General features: G+C 42.7%; 1 protein-coding gene across 2 annotated transcripts in view; it reads left to right on the top strand.

The window, feature by feature from the left end:
* Positions 1 to 23,042, top strand: part of LOC133425176 (neurocalcin-delta A) — a 91,291-nt gene extending 68,249 nt beyond the window's left edge. For both annotated transcript variants that reach the window (XM_061715883.1, XM_061715873.1), the window contains exons 3-5: positions 14,010 to 14,115; positions 16,673 to 16,791; positions 21,115 to 23,042. In XM_061715883.1, coding sequence (XP_061571867.1) covers positions 14,010 to 14,115; positions 16,673 to 16,770 — 204 coding nt within the window. In that variant the 3' untranslated portion in view covers positions 16,771 to 16,791; positions 21,115 to 23,042. The remainder of the gene's footprint in view (positions 1 to 14,009; positions 14,116 to 16,672; positions 16,792 to 21,114) is intronic.
* Positions 23,043 to 23,562: the final 520 nt, after the last annotated feature.

Raw genomic sequence — 23,562 nt, 5'->3', positions numbered from 1 at the left:
AGTCCAAACTCCAGAGGTAGCTGGGACATGACTGTCCTCACCGTTTCCACCGTTGCTCTAAAACTCCCGTCAGCTTTTCCTGCAGGTCCTCGTTTCAGTCGGTGCTGTCGGCATCTTTAATGCAGCCCAGTAGTTCAGGTAGTGTCTTTATATCTCAGCTCTGTAGCTAACTGTAGATGCATGTATAGAAACAGCAGACCTCAGCAAACCGTGACCACTTCTCTTATGAGTTACCATGGTAACCACAGCCAGGAAACAGCAGGTTCTCACATGCGTCCCCCTATCTTCATCTCAAAGCTGGAGTTGTCTGTCTACCGCAAAGTCCAGACCTCCAACCTGTTAACTCTCTACGTCCTGACGACACGAACCGTCTGCTTCACGTAAAATATCCGGACCCCCGTGTCCAGCAGCTAGGAGGCTCAGCGGCTGGAGATGAGATGCTTGAGAGTGCACACACATGGACATGGCTGCTTATGTCCCTCAGCGCGAAGAGGATCACTATCACTCAACATTTCCTGGAGCGTAGAAATGCAGGATCAAACATGTTTGTGTCCTAATTAGTCTTCACCGCTGCTCGCTACTGAAGCATGACTTTGGAGACTTGGACGCTGACTCTGAAACACTAAAACAAAACAGATCGTCAAGTCTGTCCGTGCATCGGCTGGTGGGTCTGGTTCAAAGCTGCGGAGAGAAATCGGGCTTCGGAAAAAGATTAACTCAAAAGTTGTCAGATCTTTAATGGCGCTTTTCCACTAGTACTTACTCAGCCCGACTCGGCTCACCTCGGTTTGGTTCTTTCCCACCAGGGGTCTAACGTGCCGAGTTGATACTTTTCTGTATCTATTCTGCCGAGGTTCTAAGCTGCTGAGTCGGCTGTATCTGACATCATCACACTACAGGCCACTGATTGGTCGGGGGGTTGGAGTCAGACGTCTGAGTCAGGAGGAGGAAATCAGTGAAAGAGACTCTGACGGATTCTTGTTCATTTTAATCCACAGGCAATGGCAACAAAAGTCTGTTTGGTGATCCAACTCTGAGGGTCAGATGTTCATAAACCTGGTTAAACTAAGTAAAAGTAGAAATACCATGACTGAAAAAGACTTTGGTAAAAGTTAGTCACCCATAAGAAAATTACTTGAGTAAAAGTCTTAAAGTAGCTCATATTAAATGTACTTAAATATCAAAAGTATCTTGTGAAAAAATATCTCAAGTATCAAAAGTAAAAGTACAAGTATTTTATAGTACGCATGAAAAGAAGCAACATAACCAAAAATGATCCTTCCCTTATCTTTCTTGCAAAATGTAACATAGGGACGACTTTTTAACATTTTAACTATGTTGGGGGAATCCTCATAAGCTTTAATTCACTTATTTTAACGTGCTTCTTGAGGTTGGATGCCGCGCATCCCGCGGTTAACGTTAATCTCGCGGTAGTAACAGTACCGTATGTAGTTTTTCTCGTCCTCACGGACCCGCGCATTCCAGATAATTCCTTGTTGATTATTTAAATTTGTAACGAGTAACGAGGTGGCAAATGTCAAAGTAACCAAGTAAAAGTCCTGATAAAAAAAAAAAACCTGCAAGTAAAGTACAAACCCTCAAAAAAAACTACTTAAGTAGTGTAACGAAGTACATCTACTCATTTTTTAACTTGATAAGCCACAGACCCAGCAGCACATATATCATCTCCTCCAGGTTCTACATCTTTAGTGTTGTTGTCTTCTCCGTTTAGATACACAATTAAATACGTCACAGCAGCTTCGCTCCAACCTCCTACTTCTCGTCTGGGTGCTGAATTGTTATGGAAAGGAAACCAGGCCAAGTTGAGATGAGCTGAGATGAGTAGGTACTAGTGGAAAAGGGCCATAACGCTACATGCTGAACCTCACCTGCTCGCTCCAACTCTGATCCGGTCCGTGGCCTGATCCGGCACCGGTTCAGTAACGGGACCAGCCATGATTCAGCACATAACCAGCAGTCACTCAGATATGTTTCCCTCTGGTTTGCAGCGTCAGTCATCTCCAGTAATTAGAGGACTGAGAGTACGTGTGCTCGGCGTGAACGTCTGGAATTAACAAAGCAACGGCTGCTTCCTGCTAATTATCTCAGCTGCCACGCAGACGCTGGTAAAGAGCCCTCACGAGCCCCGTCACCTCAGAACGGCTTCACAAAAATACCTTTTCAAACCATCGTTATCAGCAGGAGTAGTGTTTCCTAATCCATCAAGTTTTTATAACGGTAACAGAGGCTATTATTTTTTAATTGGGGCCGTGTCGGTGGTGCTAGAACGCTGCCGTGCTCATGTGCTCGTGTCTGTTAAATGAAAAAGCTCGGCCCGTTATCTGAGTCACATTTCCACCTTAGGAAGCTCCGGCTCGGCCCCGTCCTCATTACCAACAACAGCAGACCGGCTGCTCTTCTCCTGGACGCAACCGGAGCCGGCTTTTTAATGATGTGATGTTTCACGTCAAGTCAAGTTTATTTTCAGCCTGTAGAGGCTAAAGCAAGTTATGTTCCTTCCTTCTGGGCATCCAATAATCTTTTTTGAATGTTTTTCTGTTCATTTTAATCTCTGTAAGGCTGGGGTCCCCAAACCGTTTCTGCTTGGCTCCCGCTTTGGTTTAATAATAATAGATCTTTAACTATAATAATAAATGTTTTTATTGTGGTGATGTCAGCGCTGAGCTGGACATCAGCCGAGCAACAAGTTAATATGTTCAATATGTTCAAAACGCACATATTTAATAAGAGTCGGGCGTGTAGGCCTGTAGGTTTATTGGTTTGTTGGACATGAGAATAACTAGTGCCATGTTTTTGCCTTTAAATACGTTTAAAGGTATGAAAACATTAAAGTTTTCAGTTATAATTGCATAAATTGTCTATATTTTCATTACTTTATATACTGTCATACTTACATTTGCTTAAAATGCTAAAAACCAAATTCTCAAAAATTTAAAACCGAAAAAGACAGAAAATGGAAAAAAATAAAAACGGAATGTGGGAAAAAATAAAACTGATTTCATACGTGCTCTGTTTCCTCCCTGGATCTGTTTGATCATTCTGACCCATGATGTTTCTAAAAACAGTTCTATCAGCATTCTGGGAGCTGATTGGTCCTTACAGCATCATTAGCTGCAATACTTGCTGTTTAATCTCAATATAATACTAGTAGTAATATTTTGCATAACTACACAGTCATATAATTCATGCAACAGCTCAAAAAACAGTTTTAATAACACTAACCCAAATCAATATGGGAATCGAATCGGATGGAACAAATCTTGATAATCGATTCTGAATCTTAAGAATCGGAATCGAATCGATTCTTGACATTTGAATCGATCCCCAGCCCTAGAAAAGTCTGATGAGGTATTTTATTAAACCTTCCCAGAACTCTCATTATGATACTAACTCCTCTGTCTTTTGGAGAAACGGTGGGAATCAAAATGCAAATCATTACCATGTTACTACATTACTGGATTACGGGATACACAAAGCCCTTCAGGATATCTTCAAATGCAAAATATCCCTTGAGAGTAAGACCATGTTTTTTGGACACATACCTCAGGATTGGCCAAAAAGAGATAAACATTTAATGAATATACAGCTCAAAAAACTGTTTTAATAACACTAACTTAAATCAATATCGGAATGGAATCGAATTGGATGGAATCAAATCTTGATAATCAATTCTGAATCTTAAGAAGTTGGAGGACACAACAACAAACCACATCTACAGTGAGAGGGATGTCCGCTGGCTGCAGGACGGTTGAGCCGTCACCAGCGCTTTGCCTGGAACCGTCAGCAGGACCACCATCACTCCCGCTGGTATCCTCACGTCTTCCCTTCTCACTCCTCCTCCGGGCCGAGCCCGGGAGCCCAGCGCCTCCCCGGCGAGCTAATGCCCACTCCTGCAGAGTGCGTAAACGCCGGTGATGCTTGTCATCAGCCCTGCTGCGGGAGTAATTGAATGGAACCGATTACAGGCAGCTCCACTCATCTTCAGATAACGGTTAAATCTGAACACAGATGGGGAGATAACGCTAACGTTCACTCATCAATGCTCCATGTCTCGCCTCTCATCTGACACGTGCTGCTTTCAGCAGAGAAGACGAGCACCAGGGAGGCCCATTGTCCTGGCCGGCAGGAGCAGGCCCGCAGCATTCACACAGGTCATTTTGGTGGCGGGGCAGATAAACAGATCACCGCTCAGACTGATAAAGTCGCCACAGGAAGCATATTCATCTGCTGCGTGAGAGCGGGGCGGGAGACGGGTCTCAGACAGAGCTCAGCTGGTTCCCTGGTCGCCCTGCTGCTTTTATCCGTCTCAGACTAGAGCCGTAAACCCAGACGTGCACGAGGCGAGGTCCTGGCTCTCCCGCACATCCATAAGTGGTCATGTACTCATCCAGAGCTCTGACCGTAGCGCTGTGTCACCTGAATGTGACTCGGGCTGTTTCTGGCTTCACACCAGACGAGGGTTTGCTCTGGTCTGGAAGCTTGCTCCTGATGAGGTGCGTCCCAACGTCAGACACAGACGTAAATCAAGTCTGCTGTTGGACAGAACAGACGTCAAAAACCTTTTTTTTTTAATGTCTGCCAAAGAAGTGAAAGCATGCATAGTAGAAGTTGGGACTAGAGATGGAGGACGACCCACCTCGCAGGGTCTCGCACGAGAAGATATGAGACAGGAAGCCTTACCATATACAGTGGGACAAAAAAGTATTTAGTCAGACACCAATTGTGCAAGTTCTCCCACTTAAAAAGATGAGAGAGGCCTGTAATTTTCCTCATAGGTTCACTTCAAACCTTGAGCAGGACCTGGATCATAAGGGGGGACCCTCCTGCCGAAGGCCAGACTGGGGGAGTCGGGGATGTCAGCAGCACAGCAGGCAGGTGGAAGCAGCAGCGGGATGACCAGAGGGGGGGGGGGCTCCTGAAGCTCCGGCCTGCAAACATACAGAAAAGAGAAAAAATGGGGCCAGCACAAGAAACTACAGGGACGATGGACAAAAATGATAGCTATGAGTTACTTATAATAAATAAAAATGGAAAAGGAGAAGAGAGGAATGGAAGAGGAGAGGAAAAGAAGGGTGAGAGGCACCGCCCAGCGGATCATGTCGGTGCCCCCCTGCAGCATAAGCCTATAGCAGCATATCTACCACGAAGCTATGTTTGAGACTAACTATTATAGTTTTGTTCTATAGCTGCAACTATGACTACTGACTCTAACACACTAGAGTTTACACTACCTAGAGATTTACCAACACCAGCTAGAGGTTTACTAAACACTAACTATAGGCTTTACTAAACAGAAAGGTTTTAAGTTTAGTTTTAAAGGTGGAGGTGGTGTCAGCCTCCTTAACCCAGATTGGAAGTTGGTTCCATAGTAGTGGTGCCTGATAGCAGAACGCCGCCCTCCAAATCTACATTTGGATACTCTAGGAACTACGAGTAAACCTGCACTCTGAGAACGGAGAGCTCTGCCAGGAACATAAGGCACTATCAGGTCTTGCAAATAATGCAGAGCTAAGCCGTTTTGGGCTTTATACGTGAGTAATACAATTTTAAATTGGATTCTAAATTTTACGGGTAGCCAATGGAGCGACGCTAACACTGGAGAGACGTGGTCTCTCCTGCTGATTCCTGTCAGCACTCGCGCTGCTGCATTTTGGATCAGCTGGAGCATCACATTGTAGGATTTTTACTCGATTACCGTAATAGGTAAATTCCTCGGTAAAATATGTATTTGGTCACCTACAAACAAGCAAGATTTCTAGAGATCTGCATGGAGGAATGGGCCAAAATACCAGCAACAGTGTGTAAAAACCTTGTGAAGACTTACAGAAAAGTATTGAGATGAACTTTTGTTATTGACCAAATACTTATTTTCCACTATAATCTGCAAATACATTCTTTAAAAATCAGACAATGTGATTTTCTGGATTTTTTTTTTTTTTTTTTTCAATTTTGTCTCTCATAGTTGAGATATACCCGTGATGAAAATTACAGGCCTCTCTCATCTTTTTAAGTGGGAGAACTTGCACAACTAGTGTCTGACTAAATACTTTTTTGCCCCACTGTGTGTTTATTTGAATGCAGAGGAAACATTCACAGCATGTCACAGTACTTTCTGTTGTACCTGTCAATAAAAACAGGGTTAAATGTAACTTCAAGGAACAACTAAGGACTAGTTTTCCACTGATTTCCACCCTGAGCTACCAACACCTGTTGGCTTGGGTCCAGCTGGCCAACGCTCTGACGCGACAGGCGGCGCTGCAGGGATCCTGGCGGCGCTGCAGGGATCCTGGCGGCGCTGCAGGGATCCTGGCGGGCCATCAGATGCTCCAGCAACACACTCACACACGTGCACCTTGAATTGGAGCTGTTCTGAACCAAATAAACATCAGCTGTCGGCTCCGAAACAGCTCGCTTCTCCAGAGTGCCCAAACTGGACTGTATTTCTCAGAGCTAAAAGAAGCAAATCCTGCAACCGTGTACCTGCAAGGTGTCATCATTCACGGTGTCAGGCATGCAGACTGGTTGTGTGACCCCTGCCCTGATTGCATCTTGTATGTGCCTGGTATGTTTCCATGGTGATTAACCTGCTCCGGGGTTTTTGGGCCAACCACACAGGTTTGCTGCTTGCTCTGAGTTTACTTGAGCAGGTAAGAGTTACAACCTGCTCTGTGGGACGTCCCCGGGGCGCTTACCTGGGCTCTGTGTGCATTTCCAGTTTCCCTGGCTCAGCCGAACCCATGCTTGTTGGGACAGCTCAGGCTCAACTGAACACTGAATGCGGTTTGTTCGTGTGAAAATGCAGATTGAAGGTTAGCCACATGCGCCCCAACAGTGCAGAACAGCTTCAGCATCGGTCTCAGCTGGGCTTCGGGTTCTGGGGGAACTGATCAGACGTTAAAAATAGTTGGGCTTTGTAACATCTGGGTTCAGAGCTCTAAGGTGAGGTTTGATAGACAGTAATCCCTCACTGTAACGCGGTTCACCTTTCACGTCTCGCTGCTTCACGGATTTGCATTGTGCATCGTGTTCTGCATTCTGACTAAACAGTCTCCCGCTTCTTTACTTCCTGTGTCAATAACGTTGGTTGCTTAGCAACAAGCTGAGAACGGCCAATGAGATTCAGCAGCAGCTCAAGAACGGGACACTTTGACAAAGATCCGCTATACAGAAGATAGCGCATTACCGTTACTGCCAATGGTATGAAATGGTATACACTTCCGGTCTCCTAAGTGGGCGTGGTCGCCCCTCTGACCTCACTTCCTGTCTCCTAAGTGGGCGTGGTCACCCCTCTGACCTCACTTCCGGTCTCCTAAGTGGGCGTGGCACCCCTCTGACCTCACTTCCTGTCCCCTAAGTGGGCGTGGCCACCCCTCTCCCCACATCGTTTTGGAACATACAACACTAGATACAGTACAACTTTCTTCCAAAAAGACTTAAACAATAAAAATAACAGTATTATTAAGCAAAGAAGCAAGTTTTATTTTAGTTTTAAACTTCATTTTATCCGATGGGAAAACGATGAGAGCCAAATCTCGCGAGAGTGTGTTGCTCAGACAGAGACAGGTCTCAAACAAAGTTCATTTTCTCCTAATCTGTCGGTCTGAAAATTGCCATTTTGGTGTCAGAATGTTCAGAAGGTTTGTGGCTTTTGAAAAATGGGTCCCATATTTACTTAGGTTACTATGGGGCGAAAGAATTGGTAATAATCTGTGCTGTGCACTTTTCCCATAGGACTCAATAGACTCAGGACCTACTTCCTGTCTCCTAAAGGGGCGTGGCAGTCACGTTACACAGATACAAGAAACCAAACCGTAGTGGGCTGTCTCGTTTATTGAACGTCTCTGACTTTGATGAATCGTTCATTACAGTCTCTGATATAAACCATGGTGGCATGTCGGTTTAGAAGAATCTTTTCAATTCAATTCAATTTTATTTATATAGCGTCTAATACAACAGAAGTTTTCTCTAGACGCTTTCCAGAGACCAGAACATGAACATAAACCCCCGAGCAATTATTGCATAAACAATGGCAGGTAAAAACTCCCCTAGTGGGAGAAAAACATTAAACCAAACAGTGGCAAGAAAAACTCCCCTTTAGGAGGAAGAAACCTGGACCAGGACCTGGATCATAAGGGGCGTAGAAACCTGGACCAGGACCTGGATCATAAGGGGGAACCTCCTGCCGAGGGCCAGACTGGGGGGTCGGGGACGTCTTTTTGCCCAGAAGAAAAAAGAGCGACAACAACGACCCATAACTATGTTCTTCTCTGGAAAAACACACCAGCACCGCGGCTTTAGAAGAAAACCCTAAACCTACATACATAATACATACATAATAATTTTTCATTTTCTCCCGTTCAAATCCAATTACTCAGGTCGTGGTGGGGCGGTGCTGATCTCTACAATTTGAAGCCTTGTATAATAATTGTGAAAAAAAAATAAAAATGTTGCTACTTCGCGGATTTCACTTATCACGGCTTCTTTTTGGAACGTAACCCCGCAAAAAACCAAGGATTACTGTATTCCCCTAAAACGACACATCATTGACCTCACCATCACCCTCCTCCAACGTGCTCCCTCTCCCGCCCCGCCTGACCTCCCGTTCCTCCTCCCAGGACACGCAGCAAGCAGATTAGGCCGAGATCGTGAACCCCAGCCGGTTCTCACGTGGCCTGAGCTTAGCAGCGCTCGCTGCCTCGTCCAGCAACGCCTCAGGCCAAGCCTGCCATGAACCTTTTAGGAAATGAGGGGAGCAATAACCAAAAACCTTATTGCAGAGACCAAATTTGCCAGTTGGGCATTGACTGGAGTAGTTTGAGAGTAATCTGAGCTGAGAACACGCACCATCTGCCTCGCCGTTGCTCCTTTATTACTCGCTCCATTACGCTCCTTCTCAATATCACAACAATCATTTCACTCTTTATTGCTTTCTTGTAGTTTTGGGATTTAAGAAAATAATCTTCTTTAACTGTGTTGCTCTGGGTTAGATGAGTGGCTAAATCCCCAACATGTAATAATGTCCGAGTAGGTTTTTCTGATTAAAAACAGACCCGGCTTGCGAGTGAAACCGGAGCCACGATGAACCGTCGCCGCTGCGTGTCCCTCGGCTCCACTTTGACCCGGGGAGCTCAGCCATCCTGCAACTATGTAATAGGAAGCATAATCAGCACCTAAATAAAGCTCTCGCTGCACTGTAATCACAATCAGGCCTCCTCTGTTCACTTGTCAGCTCCCATTCCCCTCAAATCCGCCTCCTTATTAGACACAGAGTGGGCTGTGATTTCCCTGTTTACTGCCAAGCAGCCTGCCATGCAACAGGGAGCAGAGACACAACAGCACTAGTCTGCGAGGGCTTGGACTGCATATGCTCGGATACACACCCCCTCACCTCAACCAGCAACTAACTGGCTTATATTACATCATTTACATCTCAGGGCCCACAGAAGAAAAACTATTCATTGTAAGTGAGTAGAATACGGAAGAGTATTAGGGCCATGCAGCAGAAAAGATAGAGGGGAAGATCTTTTTTCATTATGCACTTCGAGAAAAAAGTCGAAATGTCGAGATTAATGTTGAAATACAATTTCATGAATAAAGTTGAAATTTCGGGAATAAAGTCGGAATTTCGTGAATAAAGTCGAAATTTCGAGAATAAAGTTGAAATACGATTTTGGTGAATAAAGTGGAAATGTCTCCTCTGGCCCAATAAATCCAGTTAGGAGAGCGAATGACAGCAGTTTGCAGTTTTCAGCACAGTCTCTTCAAAGTCCTAATACTGACAACTACACCGTCTTTATGAGCTAAAAGAGAAAGAATTTCTTTGTTACTGAAGCCGATTCTGAAGTTCTGTTTCACCAGTTCAGCTATAGGCCTACGAGGCATTTTGTAAAGACATGTCATGTTTGTTATAGTCTCAGAAGGTTGACTTTATTCTCAAAATGTCACCTTTTTTCTCAACATTTCAACTTTATTGACGAAATTTTGACTTTTTTCTGAACATTTCGACTTTTTTCTCGAAATTCTACTTCAACATTAATCTCAACATTTCAACTTTTTCCTCGACATTTCAACTTTTTTCTCGACATTTCGACTTTTTTCTCAAAGTGCATAATGTAAAAAGAATCTTCCTCCTCTAAAATATTATTTTTATTTTTCTCCTGCCTGGCCCTAATACTGTTCCGTAGTAGAAGGCTCTGCAAGCGTGCTGTGAAACAAAGAGCATGGAAAAGAATAGAAACTGGGAATTTGTACTAAATGAGACCCTGTGGCTGCAGAAACGGGGATGTTAACCAGAAACAGGCACTGCCTGACCTCACCGCCTCAGATCCACTCTGCATGCACCTGCTTTTGTTGAAAGCTAATTTTTTCAGTCCCTCTAGTTTTTTGTGATCGTGGAAATTTACAGAGATTTACAGTTTCCCCCATTTTTTCACGCTGATGTGTGATTTATAGCTTATTGCAAAAAGGTTCCACATAAACGATCACAGACCATGAGACGAATGGCGCTTTTCCACTAGCACCTACTCAGCTCTACTCATCTCAGCTCGGCCTGGTTTCTTTTCCATAACAATTCAGCATCTGGAGCAGAAGTAGGAGGTTGGAGTGAAGCTGCTGTGACGTATTTGATTGTGTATCTAAAGGAAGAAGACAACAACACTAAAGATGTAGAACCTGGAGGAGATGATAGATGTGCTGCTGGGTCTGTGGCTTGTGTTTGATATCAAGTTAAAAAATGAGAGTGAGAGAAGCTTCAAGTGGCGGCGCTTTTTAATATTTTTTTGTTTGTTTGTCTCTGTGCTGCTGAAAAGTCAGCTGGAGACGTGAGCAGCTATGAAGAGACAGAGCTCCTGGTAGATCTGGTCGTTCCTTATCTCCGTCTAGATCCCTTTTTAATTCTCTCCTCAGCACCAGGTTTATGAACATCTGACCCTCAGAGTTGGATCACCAAACAGACTTCTGCTGCCATTGCTGGTTGAATAAAATGAACAAGAATCCGTCAGAGTCTCTTTCTCTGATTTCCTCCTCCTGACTCAGACGTCTGACTCCAACCCCCCGACCAATCGGTGGCCTGTAGTGTGATGATGTCAGATACAGCCGACTCAGCAGCTTAGAACCTCACCAGAATAGTTACAGAAAAGTATCTACTCGGCACGTTAGACCCCTAGTGGAAAAGAACCAAACTGAGGCGAGTCGAGCTGAGTAGGTTCTAAAAGCACCTTAAATGCCTGCTGGCTCCTGCCGGTGGCGGTGCTGCTTACTCCTGCAGCGCTGTTCGGGCCCTGCTGGCAGTCCAGTGTGTAGGCTGTGATGGATGCAGCAAGTAAAACCAGGTTCCAGTTGCCTGGGAGCGTTGTGGCCGTACACCACAGCATCCCTCTGTTCCTCATGAGAGCAGGGGGAAGGAGCTTGAAGTACTTGAGCAGTCTTTAAGAAGGGAGGACAGCAGTCTCCTCGTGTTTGCAGGGATACGTCAGGAACCGTAGCGACCCCTCCAGCCGAAACACCGCTGCTTTTTACTGCTTGTTTATGGGCTAAACCTTATTATTTATATGTTTATGTATTTGCTGGTTTTCCTGCACCATAATCACTAGGGCTGGGGATCCATTCAAATGTCAAGAACCGATTCGATTCCGATTCTTAAGATTCAGAATCGATTATCACGATTTGATCCGATTCGATTCCGATATTGATTTGGGTTAGTGTTATTAAAACAGTTTTTTGAGCTGTTGCATGAATTATATGACTGTAGTTATGCAAAATATTACTACTAGTATTATATTGAGATCCAACAGCAAGTATTGCAGCTAATGATGCTGTAAGGACCAATCAGCTCCCAGAATGCTGATAGAACTGCTTTCAGAAACATCGTGTGGCAGAATTATCAAACAGATCCAGGGAGGAAACAGAGACAGATGAAATCAGTTTTATTTTTTCCACATTCCATTTTAATTTTTTCCATTTTTGGTCTATTTTGATTTTTAATTTTTGGGAATTTGGTATTTAGCATTTTATAGAAATGTAACCTCAAGACAATATATAATGTAATGAAATATAGACAATTTATGCAATTATAACTGAAAACTTTAATGTTTTCATGCTTTTAAACATATTAAAAGGCAAAAACATGGCAATAGTTATTGTCCAACAAAACATTCCTCTTTTGGACATAAACAAAAAAATTCCAAAAGTTGTAATGTAATGATGAAAAAAAAATCGATCTTTAAACATACGAATCGATTGTTAGGAATTAATATGAGAATGGATTTTTTCCAACACAGGCCTAATAATCAGCAGCTTGAAAGTGATGTTTTGGAAGTAGATGAACTAATCAGCAGCTTGAAAGTGATCTTTTGGAAGTAGATGAACAGTCACATAATGATGCAAAGCTATAAAATCAGTGTTAAAAGTAAAGCTGCTGCCTGCTGAGATGTGGAGGGTTTCTGTGTAGAAACACCAAAGATGCTTGTTTTCGGTCTGATTCAGTCAGTCCGGGGTCGTTTTTGTTGTGAGGAGATTTTTCCCCAGAATAAATAAACGTCTTCGTTTGAACAGGTGAAAGATGTTAAGATGTGATCATTTCCACAATGAGCTGATATCTGTTCATCTAGTTTATTTCAGTTTTCTTGTGGTGACTAAATCAAAACATATTTAGATTTAGTCTTCTTGACTTGTTACTTTTTTCACTTAGCTGTTCAGGATGTGGGTTTCGTCCGTTTCTGTTTTTTTTAAAGGAAGTAAGAAATGATTGGGCTTCTAATCTGTGTGCTTGTAGTTTTTCTCACCTTTTTCCTTCTACATGCACCTTTTGAATGCGTTTTATTGATAAATTCCTTGCATATTTTTATGAAATACCACCACAAAATCAGGGATTTTGATCATGAAAAATCACAGACGATGAAATCCTGGATGGACTGCGTTTTTAATGTGCAGGGAAGATGTCACCACTCGGCTTTCGCTGTCAATAAATCTGCAGTAACGCTGATGAACAGAAGCAGCAGTGGTGGTGCAGGATGAGAAGATAAGATAAAAACTTTACGTACGGACAGAGAAGGTCTTTTGAGGACTTGAAAGATTGTATTATCCTTTAACCAGTGTACAACCAACAGTTCTGGGTATTACTGAAAACAATCCAGTGGTCGTGTCAAAGGATGGATGAGCTGTTTTTGCTAGTAAAGTGGGATGTGGATGTCTTTCTTTGGGTCACTGAGTTATTTATATTATAAGTGTAGATGAGGATAAATGAGATGAGATTATTCCAGATACAAGAATATATATGTAAAGGTTAGGGTTACCAACCGTCCCTTAAAAAAACAGAATCGTCCCGTATTTATAAACTAAAGTACGCGTCCCGTAATGAGCTGAAAAGGGGCGCACTTTGTCCCGTATTACTGTGAGATTCAAAAAATTGTCATAAAAAGGCATTGAGCTGTTGAGTTCATAGGTTATTTTGTTCTGTTTTACTCCAACTGTAGCTACAGTCATGGCCTTTGAGGCACAAATATGTTTACAAGTTTTCTACACACTTTCTGTTTGCACTTTTGTTATTGCATTAAAAATGTGCACTATTACAGAATGGATGTTCTGCTTTCTTTCTATTGTTTTATATGAATTTATACAGTTTTAAGTCAAGCGGGACAGGTTTCTGTTTAAGACAGATACTTATTTTATTCAGATCATTTTGTTATTTTGTATTAAAGTGAATTGCTGGATAATTTGTTTTCCATGTGTTCATGACATTCAAAGTTATGCTTCTAATTCGATTCAGGTTTGAGTCAAATAGTTAAAAAATCATTTCACTCACAAAAAAGGGGCTAAAAAAATTCAGGCAATCGGGTCGGTCAGCCCTGCTGATGAGGTGGCCCTTATTTATTTTACAGGGAGTTGGAAACCCTTGTAAAGGTCTGGGTGTATCTGAGCCGTCTCAGATCCTCAGATACGGAGGCCACGCTGCTCCAGCCCGTCTGACCTCTGCTCTGTTTGTCCTGCAGGCCATTTACAAGATGGTGTCCTCCGTGATGAAGATGCCTGAGGACGAGTCGACACCCGAGAAGAGGACGGAGAAGATCTTCAGGCAGATGGACACCAACCGAGACGGTAGGCTGTTCTTGGTAACTGTACCAAATATTAATGTCCATGGACCACTGGTTCTTGGTAACTGTACCAAATATTAATGTCCATGGACCACTGGTTCTTGGTAACTGTACCAAATATTAATGTCCATGGACCACTGGTTCTTGGGGAAACTGTACCAAATATTAATGTCCATGGACCACTGGTTCTTGGGGTAACTGTACCAAATATTAATGTCCATGGACCACTGGTTCTTGGTAACTGTACCAAATATTAATGTCCATGGACCACTGGTTCTTGGGGTAACTGTACCAAATATTAATGTCCATGGACCACTGGTTCTTGGGGTAACTGTACCAAATATTAATGTCCATGGACCACTGGTTCTTGGGGTAACTGTACCAAATATTAATGTCCGTGGACCACTGGTTCTTGGGGTAACTGTACGGGTCACTGTCAAGTCCAACTGACGCTAATTTAAGCTGATAATCAGCTGTTATCCCGTCTTCTCCACTAGTTGCAGCTGTTTTTGCTGATGTTTTGCCACTCAGTGTGAGTAAGGGGGCTGGTCCAGTGGGGAAGTGACGTCAATGCAAACCCTCTATTCTGAATAATAAAGAGCTTATAAAGAAACGTATATGAAAGGCAATCTTTTTGCATTTTGACCTGATAAAGATCCAAATGACGCTGAAGGGTCGGAGTGGTGGCAGCTGAGACTACTGTAGATCCGTCTGCCTAGCGACAACGTCTAAAAAGCAATGTTGTTTGCCGTATTCATTAAAAGCAAAGCATTTTAAAATGCCAACTGAAGGACTAAAAGCAAAGCTTTTTAGATTTAGTCATGTTTCTCTAACAGCACAGCAAGGCTGAAATACGCTGTTTCTGTTGACTGATTAAAGAAAAGGGGAAGGTACAGGCAGTAAAATGTAGATATGGGGGGGGTCACTCACTGCTGCTTAACTGTTGATCATGGAGCTGGGACTGAGACGTCCACCTTTAAGAAGCTAATCACTGACCAGAAACTCACAACCCACCTGACATATTAACTCCTGATGTCTGAGCAAATAATACACCTGTGTCAGATGACAAAGGAAAGGAATGATTTCCAAATTATTTAAACCTCATATGCCATTGAAAGTATTAGTAGAACAACATAAACAATGTTGAATGTGCTACATTTTTAATTTGATGTTTCAGAAACATTGGAACAGGAAAAGCAAAAGACTGGAAGAAAAAAAGCGCGAACATTGAGGCACCGATGATTGAAAATCTTACATCTGATCAGATTAATGGGTAATAGATCTGTGACATGAAAGGCTTCGGGAAGCAAAGATGGAGGGGAATTTATTCTGTGAAAAAATGTGACAGCAAATAGTCCAACTAGCCAATAATAACATCTCACTACTGCCGCCTGCTGGTGAGTCTTAAAGTGATTATAATTTCCCGTCAGACTTGGTGGACTGAAGCCAGTCACTGTCCCAACAAGATTCAGTTAAAGATGTTCAATTCAGGGCTTTGGTTCCACCAACAGGTCCAAGTCCCACCAGGTAGAAACTTTAAAACACCAGCATATTTACAGGTAAACTAGTAATCAGGCCAGTAAGATAGTGAAAGGGCCAATCCCGATGTTCACCCTACTTTCTACCACTAGCCCTAAAAATGAAGCCACAGGCGTAGGGCCCTTGTAATGTTCCCTAGGGATTGGGACACCACTTGCTACGTCACTGCATGGTTTACGTTCGGGTACGTAAGCGGTCCTGGGCATTTCACAGATTTTTGTGAGATCAGGTTGAGAACGTTGCAGCTTCACATTAAGCCGGATTTATGGTTCCGCATTAAATCGACGCAGAGCCTACTTCGTAGGTTACGCGGCGACACGCACCGTACGGTGTAGGCTCTGCGTTGGTGTAACGCGGAACCATAAATCAGCCTTTATTCTGGTGAGATCTGAAAAAACTTCGCAACAACGAGCAAGCGAGTGATTATGTACATTCACTGAGTGAATATTATGAAAGTAAAATATATATTTCTCGCTAGAAATGTAATCAAAATGCATTTTTATGCAGAAACTAACTCAAAATATTGATTTTATTCACTGAAAAATGAGAAATGTCCGCCATGTTTTTTTGTTTGATTCAGTCTGCAAATGATGACGAAAAGCATTCTGGGAAATTTTCTCTAGCCCTCGGTCGGTGAGTCAGTATCTGAAATCCCTCGCTGTGAAGGGCTTGATTCATTCACCCTAGCCCTCGATTTCCCCACTCCCCCTACATGCAAACAGGAATTGGGACACCACTACCCTCACGGGAACGCACAAAATGTAGGGGTAGGGCTGAAAAGTAGGGGTAGGGACTGGCCCAAACTTGCTGTTTAACAAGTGACTGTGTCTCCCTGACAAAGTCTCTGATGAATCACAGGAAGTCATCACAGCTTGTGCTTTTTTATGTTCCAGATGAAAATCCTCCTCCTGCGTGTGGATGGCTTCAACAAACTTACTCTTCCTCATTTTCCTGCTGTGCACTGAAAGCACAAACGTCCATTTCAGCTTTCTCACTTCCTGCTGGCTGTGTGTGTGTTACAGGCAAACTGTCGCTGGAGGAGTTCATCAAGGGAGCGAAGAGCGACCCCTCCATCGTCCGCCTCCTGCAGTGCGACCCCAGCAGCGCCGGCCAGTTCTGAACCCGAGGCATCCAAACATCTGTGAGGCTCGCTTTCACAAACTTCAGCAGAGTTCAGTGTGGTTGGAGGGAGAGGGATATGAGAGCTGTAGTTTATGCAGCAGAAGTGGAGCTGAGTCCTGCAGGCCTCGCTCCTCGTGCTGCTGGAACGGAGGAGCTGCTCCTCCAGGCGGGGGAGACTCCTGCTGGAGGAAATCTATTCCCAGTCTCCGTTGGCTGCAGGATGTGGGATGGGTCATCCGCAGTGGCAGCGGCTTTGTGGCGCTGCAGCGTGTAGTTCGTGATATAAGAGCCGTTGTAGGAGGTGGCCAGGTATTTTGGAGCCGGTTCAGATGCTCACTAGTCCTCAGTTGTTGCGACCTCTTGTTTCCTACGTGGAGATCCAAAGATAGGAAACCGTTCAGAACCCACTCTGCACTTTGTAAAGAAGTCAAACATTTCTGAAATGAATTTTGACGTCATAAGTTCATCAGTAGTAGAGATGCACCGATCAGGATTTTGAGGGCCGATCACCGATAACCGATCTCCAAAATCAGTATCTGCAGATCCCGATGTTGCCGATCACCGATCACAGCATGAAATCCATTAATTCTTCAATAGTGTTGTCTCATGTACACGACACTGACATTGTATTATTAGATGTAAAAATTAGGAGATGAGCAAGTATCATGAATTGACTGTTTTATTGCAGGTTGAGGCAATATGCAATATTTAACTGTAAAGACTCTTAGAGACGACTTAGACTCTAGACTTAGCTTCAGTTTTCCTGTAGTAATAATTATGTACAACATGAACCAACACACACAACTGTAGACATGTCACTCTCTAAAAGTTGATAAAAGTTGTAAACTATAAACCTTAATTTTCCTGTGGAAACAGGAATTAAATCTTAAAATGAAAATGTATTATGAATTAATAAGGTTTGCTAAAGCTTTAGCGATAGCTTCCGCTGCGTGGAAACTCTTGTGAGTGAAACTCAACTCTTCACACTAGAACTGCAAATGTCACTCGTGAAGCGACTGACACGACTGTCGTCCTGCGTGAGGGGTTGGATGTGACTGTAAATAGTCTGGTAAAACTCTAGCGGACATTCATCAGTGAAATAATTATGGCGCAGCAGCGCGTACCGCGGATCCAAGCAGCTAATGACGTGTTTAAACCCGATGTCTGCTACAACAGAAAGCAGCTTATGATCAAGGCATATGAATCCATTACCTTACAATGTAGTTCTTTATTTTTCTTGCTGTCGTTTATAGGTCTCTGTTACGTTCAGCGGAGTTAGCGGCATTGCTCCTTTTCTGTCTCTGCCTTAGCAGCAGTCGACTTTGGAAACTCAATATCCTCCTTCGTGTGAAGAACTTTCAAATGTCTCATCAGCTTCGTTGTGCTGAAATTCATTTGTAACATTCCTCCTTGGGGTATTTCCTTTACACACACCTTGCAAACTGTACATTTGTTGTCCTATTTGGACATTGTAAACTGCCGTACCGGCGAGGCCGGTCAAGCCCACTTAGCAGACCTGGGTCTGAGGTGTGGGAACGCAGCACTGGCGGCGGTTTGTTGTTGTAAACGTCATCTGATCGGCTGCTTTGAACTATTATTTTCCGATTTCCGATCAAAACCGATAGGGCCATTATTGGCCTGATACTGATCGGTTGCCGGTCGATCAGTGCATCTCTAATCAGTAGTGTGAGGTTTAAGGTATTTAGAAATTCCAGCGTCATCATCAGTTCATCTTCTGACAGCTCTGGTTAAAAGGGTGTGAGTGGATCCCTGTACCCCTCCGTGTTCCACCCTGATGGAGGAGTCCAGGTTCCTTCAGAGCGTTCTGTTGGTTGTACTATCATCAGAACAGGAAAGGAAAGTTTTAAGTGAATCAGATTCAGCTCTTCCAGTTTGATGTGATTCATTTTTGTAGGGTTCAATGATTGAACTTCTAATTCTTGACTGAATACTTTGGTAAGAGAGCTGGTCTGCGTTGATACAGAGATACTTGGCCAGGATTGGAACAGTAGCAGAGACTACAGGCTGCGTTCTCCCAGCTCTAGGTTCTTGGGTCTTGTTGGTCCCAGCTCTGGGACTCAGCAGGGTGATGCTTTTAGAAGTGCTGAATCATGTTTCTCTACCTCCTGAAGCTGGATTCTCTGCCAAGGCTACCACGTGGCTACGTAGGTGTGAACCATCAAAACTTAAATATGCTAAAATCAAGTGGACGCTCTGCACTGCTAAGTTGCATAAAACTACTACCGTTTATGATAAACGCCAGAGACAGCGAAGGTGCCGTGCATAGCTGCTACGCAGAAGTATAAACCCTTACATCGTTAAAGTCGTGAAGCCTCCACATTGAACCAGACTGCTGCTATGAGGGCAGATGTGAACACAGAGAGGAGTGTTTGGATCCAGGTGTTTACAGACAGATGTTAAGGATGTTTTCACGTCATGAAGAACAGTTTAGTTCCACCTATATCAGCTGCCAGAATAACTGACTTCCCCAAGATCCGGCCTCAGGTGGAGCTTGTTGTTCAGGCATCGTGGAGATGAATCCAGCAGCAGTCCCAACCGCCTCCCAGTCAAATTCACAAATTCCCCTTTTCTGGGAAAAAGAAACCAGAAGCACGAGTGTTACTACATCTGAGAAACAACCACGGCTTCAGATACGTTCACGTTCACAAGCAAACACCCCTTAATGTTCCAAGTAAAGTGTCACATATCTCTGTTTTCAGTCTGTCCTGGGATTGCCAACAGTTTCATCATCTTAGACGCGATGCCGGATGGATCTTATCTGATACATGAATTCCTGAGACTTTTGTATCACCCCATAATCAAAAAAGGAAGAAGAAAAGAAACCAAATGATTCTAAAAAAAATGAATTAATTAAATAAAAGATACATAAACGTCCCTAATGAATTAATCATCATTAAAATATTTACAGTATTTAGAAATTGTTCATTACAAAATTTGAAGTGTTTTTGATTTCAATATATAATGAAGGCTTTATGTGTTATTTCATGTCAGGCATTGGAGGGTTAAGACGCCCCCCCCCCACTCTGTAGGCAGTGAGCAGCGTCGTCTCGTGGTCATTTAGGACATTTGTTTCCTGCATTTTCCCGCATTTGACTTGCAGTTGACTGGTATAGCAGGAAAGGCCTGGCCCTCGCCGACCTGGGGCTGCTCCAGGGCTGCCGGCGTGTTTAACCTCAGTCCCGTCAGCAGGTGTTTAGCGCCTGCTGCTTTAACATTCGCTCTACGGCCCAGTCTTCTGCCGTTTCCCTGGGTCTCCAGCTTCATCCCAAAGTCCAAAAGCACACGTTTCCTTGCATGGTTGTTGGTCTTTACGGGGCTTTGCACTGGTGACCTCTAGATTTGCCTCCCTGCACTTTGAACCCAACACCCCCCCCACCACATGGGCCTGTGTTGAAAAATCAATTTTCCGATTGTAAATCGATTCTCATATTAATTCCTAAAAATCGATTTGTATGTCTAAAGATCGATTTTTTTTTTTCATCATTACATTACAACTTTTGGTATTTTTTTGTTCATGCCCAAAAAAGGAACATTTGTTGGCCACGACAATAACTGGTGCCATGTTTTTGCCTTTGAATATGTTTAAAGGTATGAAAACATTAAAATTTTCAGTTATAATTTCATAAATTGTATATATTTCATCACTTTACATACTGTCTTGAGGTTACATTTGCTTAAAATGCCAAATTCTCAAAAATTAAAAAGCGAAAAAGCGAAAATAAAAAATAAAAACAGATTGTGGGAAAAACTAAAAGCGATTTCATACGTCTCTGTTTGCTGCCCTGGATCTTACATTTGCATAAAATGCTAAAAAAAAACAAATTCTTAAAAATTCTAAACTGAAATAGACCGAAAATGGAAAAAATTTAAATGGACTGTGGGAAAAAATAAAACGGATTTCATCCGTCTCTGTTTCCTCCCTGGTTTGATGATTCTGCCCCACGATGTTTCTGAAAGCAGTTCTATCAGCATTCTGGGAGGTGATTGGTCCTTACAGCATCATTAGCTGCAATACTTGCTGTTTAATCTCAATATAATACTAGTATTAATATGTTGCATAACTACAGTCATATCATTCATGCAACAGCTGAAAAAACAGTTTTAATAACACTAACCCAAATCAATATCGGAATCAGATCGAATCGAATCAAATCTTGATAATCAATTCTGAATTTTAAGAATAGGAATCGAATCGATTCTTGACATCGATCCCCAGCGCTGCTACCACACCCCTCTGCTTCCACCTCCAAACAGGATGTTTAGCGTGTGACAAAAAAAACCAGAGCATCATAATCTGAGTGTCGATCTTCTCTCTTCACAGTTCTTCTTTGGGTGACTCTGACTACCTGCAACTCTCCTCTACGGAGTAGACTCAAGATGAAGAATGACAAGAAGATGAAGACAGTGAAGAAGTCAGGCCTTTAATGGGTTCTGAGGACTTTCAAAAGACGGACACAGGAACCCACCTCCACCTCCACCTCCACCCCCACCTCCAACAGTTTAAGTTGTGTATCTGAACCCTCTGAACTCCAGCAGAGACTGATCTCTCATCGGTTTCCCCCCCTCAGTTGTCCCCTAGGCATGTTAGAGTGTAGAGCAGGTGTCCTGTAGGCTGTATATAGACGCAGTACGAGCTGGAGTCTGTGTCGGTGTCTTTGCTTGGCTCTCTGTGCTCGCCGGGGCTCCAGCCACACGGAGCCTCCATCACTCTCTTGTGTGTGACAGAGTGCGTGCATGAGAACCTTAGGAGAGAGACGGGACGGTGTTGAGTAGCGGGACTCATCACTGAGATCCTTCCACCCACACAGAGGACCTGTGGAGCTTGTCTTTCCCTCAGAACGAGTACCGCTTTCAGTTTCCTCCTTCCTACTGTGAGATTGTGCACGTGTTTTTTTGCAAACTTGATCGACTTTTTTTGTTTATATATTGTGCTGGGACTAAAAACGAACATGTACTATTATGCTACTAGGCATATGCACCCTTAATCAGTAGTTTGATTTTGTGAAGTCTTTGCTGACGTGATGAAGGGTGGAGAGCATCCCTCTCTCCATCATTTGTTCCTGTGTTTTTATTTAGTTTTACTCTTGTTTTTATTCAGGTTTGACAGCAGACAGTGTTACTGTGCTCCAGCTTCCAGCATCTTAGAAAAACAGTCTGTACAGATCTTCAGATACATTGTAGATATCTTAAAAGTGCACCAAACGTTTTTTCGTTAGTCCATATCCAGAATGCTCGGCTCAGAACAAATGTTGTGAAAAGAAAATAATAATAACAATAGAAAATGGTTGTTATTTTAAGCTGTTTTGCAGATATCAAGCATGCAGGAGCAGTTTCTTTTACTTTGATCATGTGAAGGACAAAGACAGTTCCTCACGCTCACTTTTAGGCATTTTTAAACGCTGCATGTTGAATAAGTCTTAGGGTACAGCGTTATATAGCGTAACATCACATATGCATGTTTGTGTTTTTAATGTAAGTTTATAGATATCAGACAGACGTCGCTGTTGGTCCCACATCAGCAGGGGACTCGCATCACTTTTTTTTTGCCCCCATCTTTTATCCGTATTTGCCTCTTTCACTCCGGTTCAACGGAAAAACACGCTAAGAAGCTGGAAGATATTTTGAAGATATTCCAAGGGTCATTTGTCCTCGAATGTAACCGAGCAGCACACCTGTTTCACTTCCTGCAATATTTTCTGAGGAGACGTGCTCTGAATGTTCAAAGAAGACTGCGGGTTGTTTTCCTAAAAAAGAGAATATGCAGACCAACAAACGGAACCATGACTACTGCAATGATACTGTCACAATGTGTTGCTTTTCTTGTTTTTTTTTTGTTTTTTTTACACGGATGGATGCTTATAAAAGAAATGTGTCCTGTAACATTTCTATTAAAGCACAAATTAGCAAATCATGCTAAAGTGCCAAATAAAAACAAAACAGTATTGTACAAATTTAAACTGTAAAATTGTTGTATGTTGAACAAAGAGTTTGTAATTTGTGCATTTTGTAGGTTTTGTATGGTAATCTTGTAAGTAGTGACTGCAGTTTTGGATTCTGGGTTGTTTTTAGGTAGTTTTTTTTTGTTTTTTTTTGGTCATTTAAAAGGCAAGAATTTAAAATACATTATGTGCAAGTATCCATGTGGTTGGTTAATTGTGTAATACTGTGAGTTTTAGCTTGCTGGTGTGCATGTGTACGGTGGATAATATATGAACGAAAAATACTAAAGATGATTTTGAATTGTGACAATATCAATGTTGCACCGTCTGTCCACCAGATACAACTTTACTTTCTAACTGTATTCTTCAAAACATGTTCAGTTCTTCAAAAGTTATTAAAGCAATTACAAAAATTAAAAAAAAAATGTATAAAATGCTTTCTGTAGGTAGGTTTTAGTAGCTTTTATTTAAAAATCCATGAATATCCCATGCATGATCCATTCAGAAACAGTCTTTACCCCGAAGAAGAAATCATGAAGACTCAACTCTTTGCTGCTCTGAGGTACTGATTTCTACTTTTCAAAATCCTTTGATTTTTTTTTTTTTTTTTTGAAACAATTTCTCTAAATCCTAAAATATTGCAAAAACATGGTAAGATAACATGCAGCAGCTTGCTGGCATCAGTGTGACCCACCACACAGTGCAGTGTTATTTCCTCTGTCTGTTTTCCTTCTGGAGAGTTTGTAAACTTGGTGCAACGATAATTGATTATGTGAATAAATTACAGTGTAGAGAAATTAAATGTGTTTCTGGTGAAACTCTCACCAGAA

The sequence above is a fragment of the Cololabis saira genome, chromosome 3 (assembly GCF_033807715.1).
Source record: "Cololabis saira isolate AMF1-May2022 chromosome 3, fColSai1.1, whole genome shotgun sequence".
NCBI classification, from domain to species: Eukaryota; Metazoa; Chordata; class Actinopteri; order Beloniformes; family Belonidae; genus Cololabis; species Cololabis saira.
The sequence above is the reverse complement of the archived record's forward strand: the minus strand, read 5'-3'. Positions and strand labels throughout refer to the sequence as shown.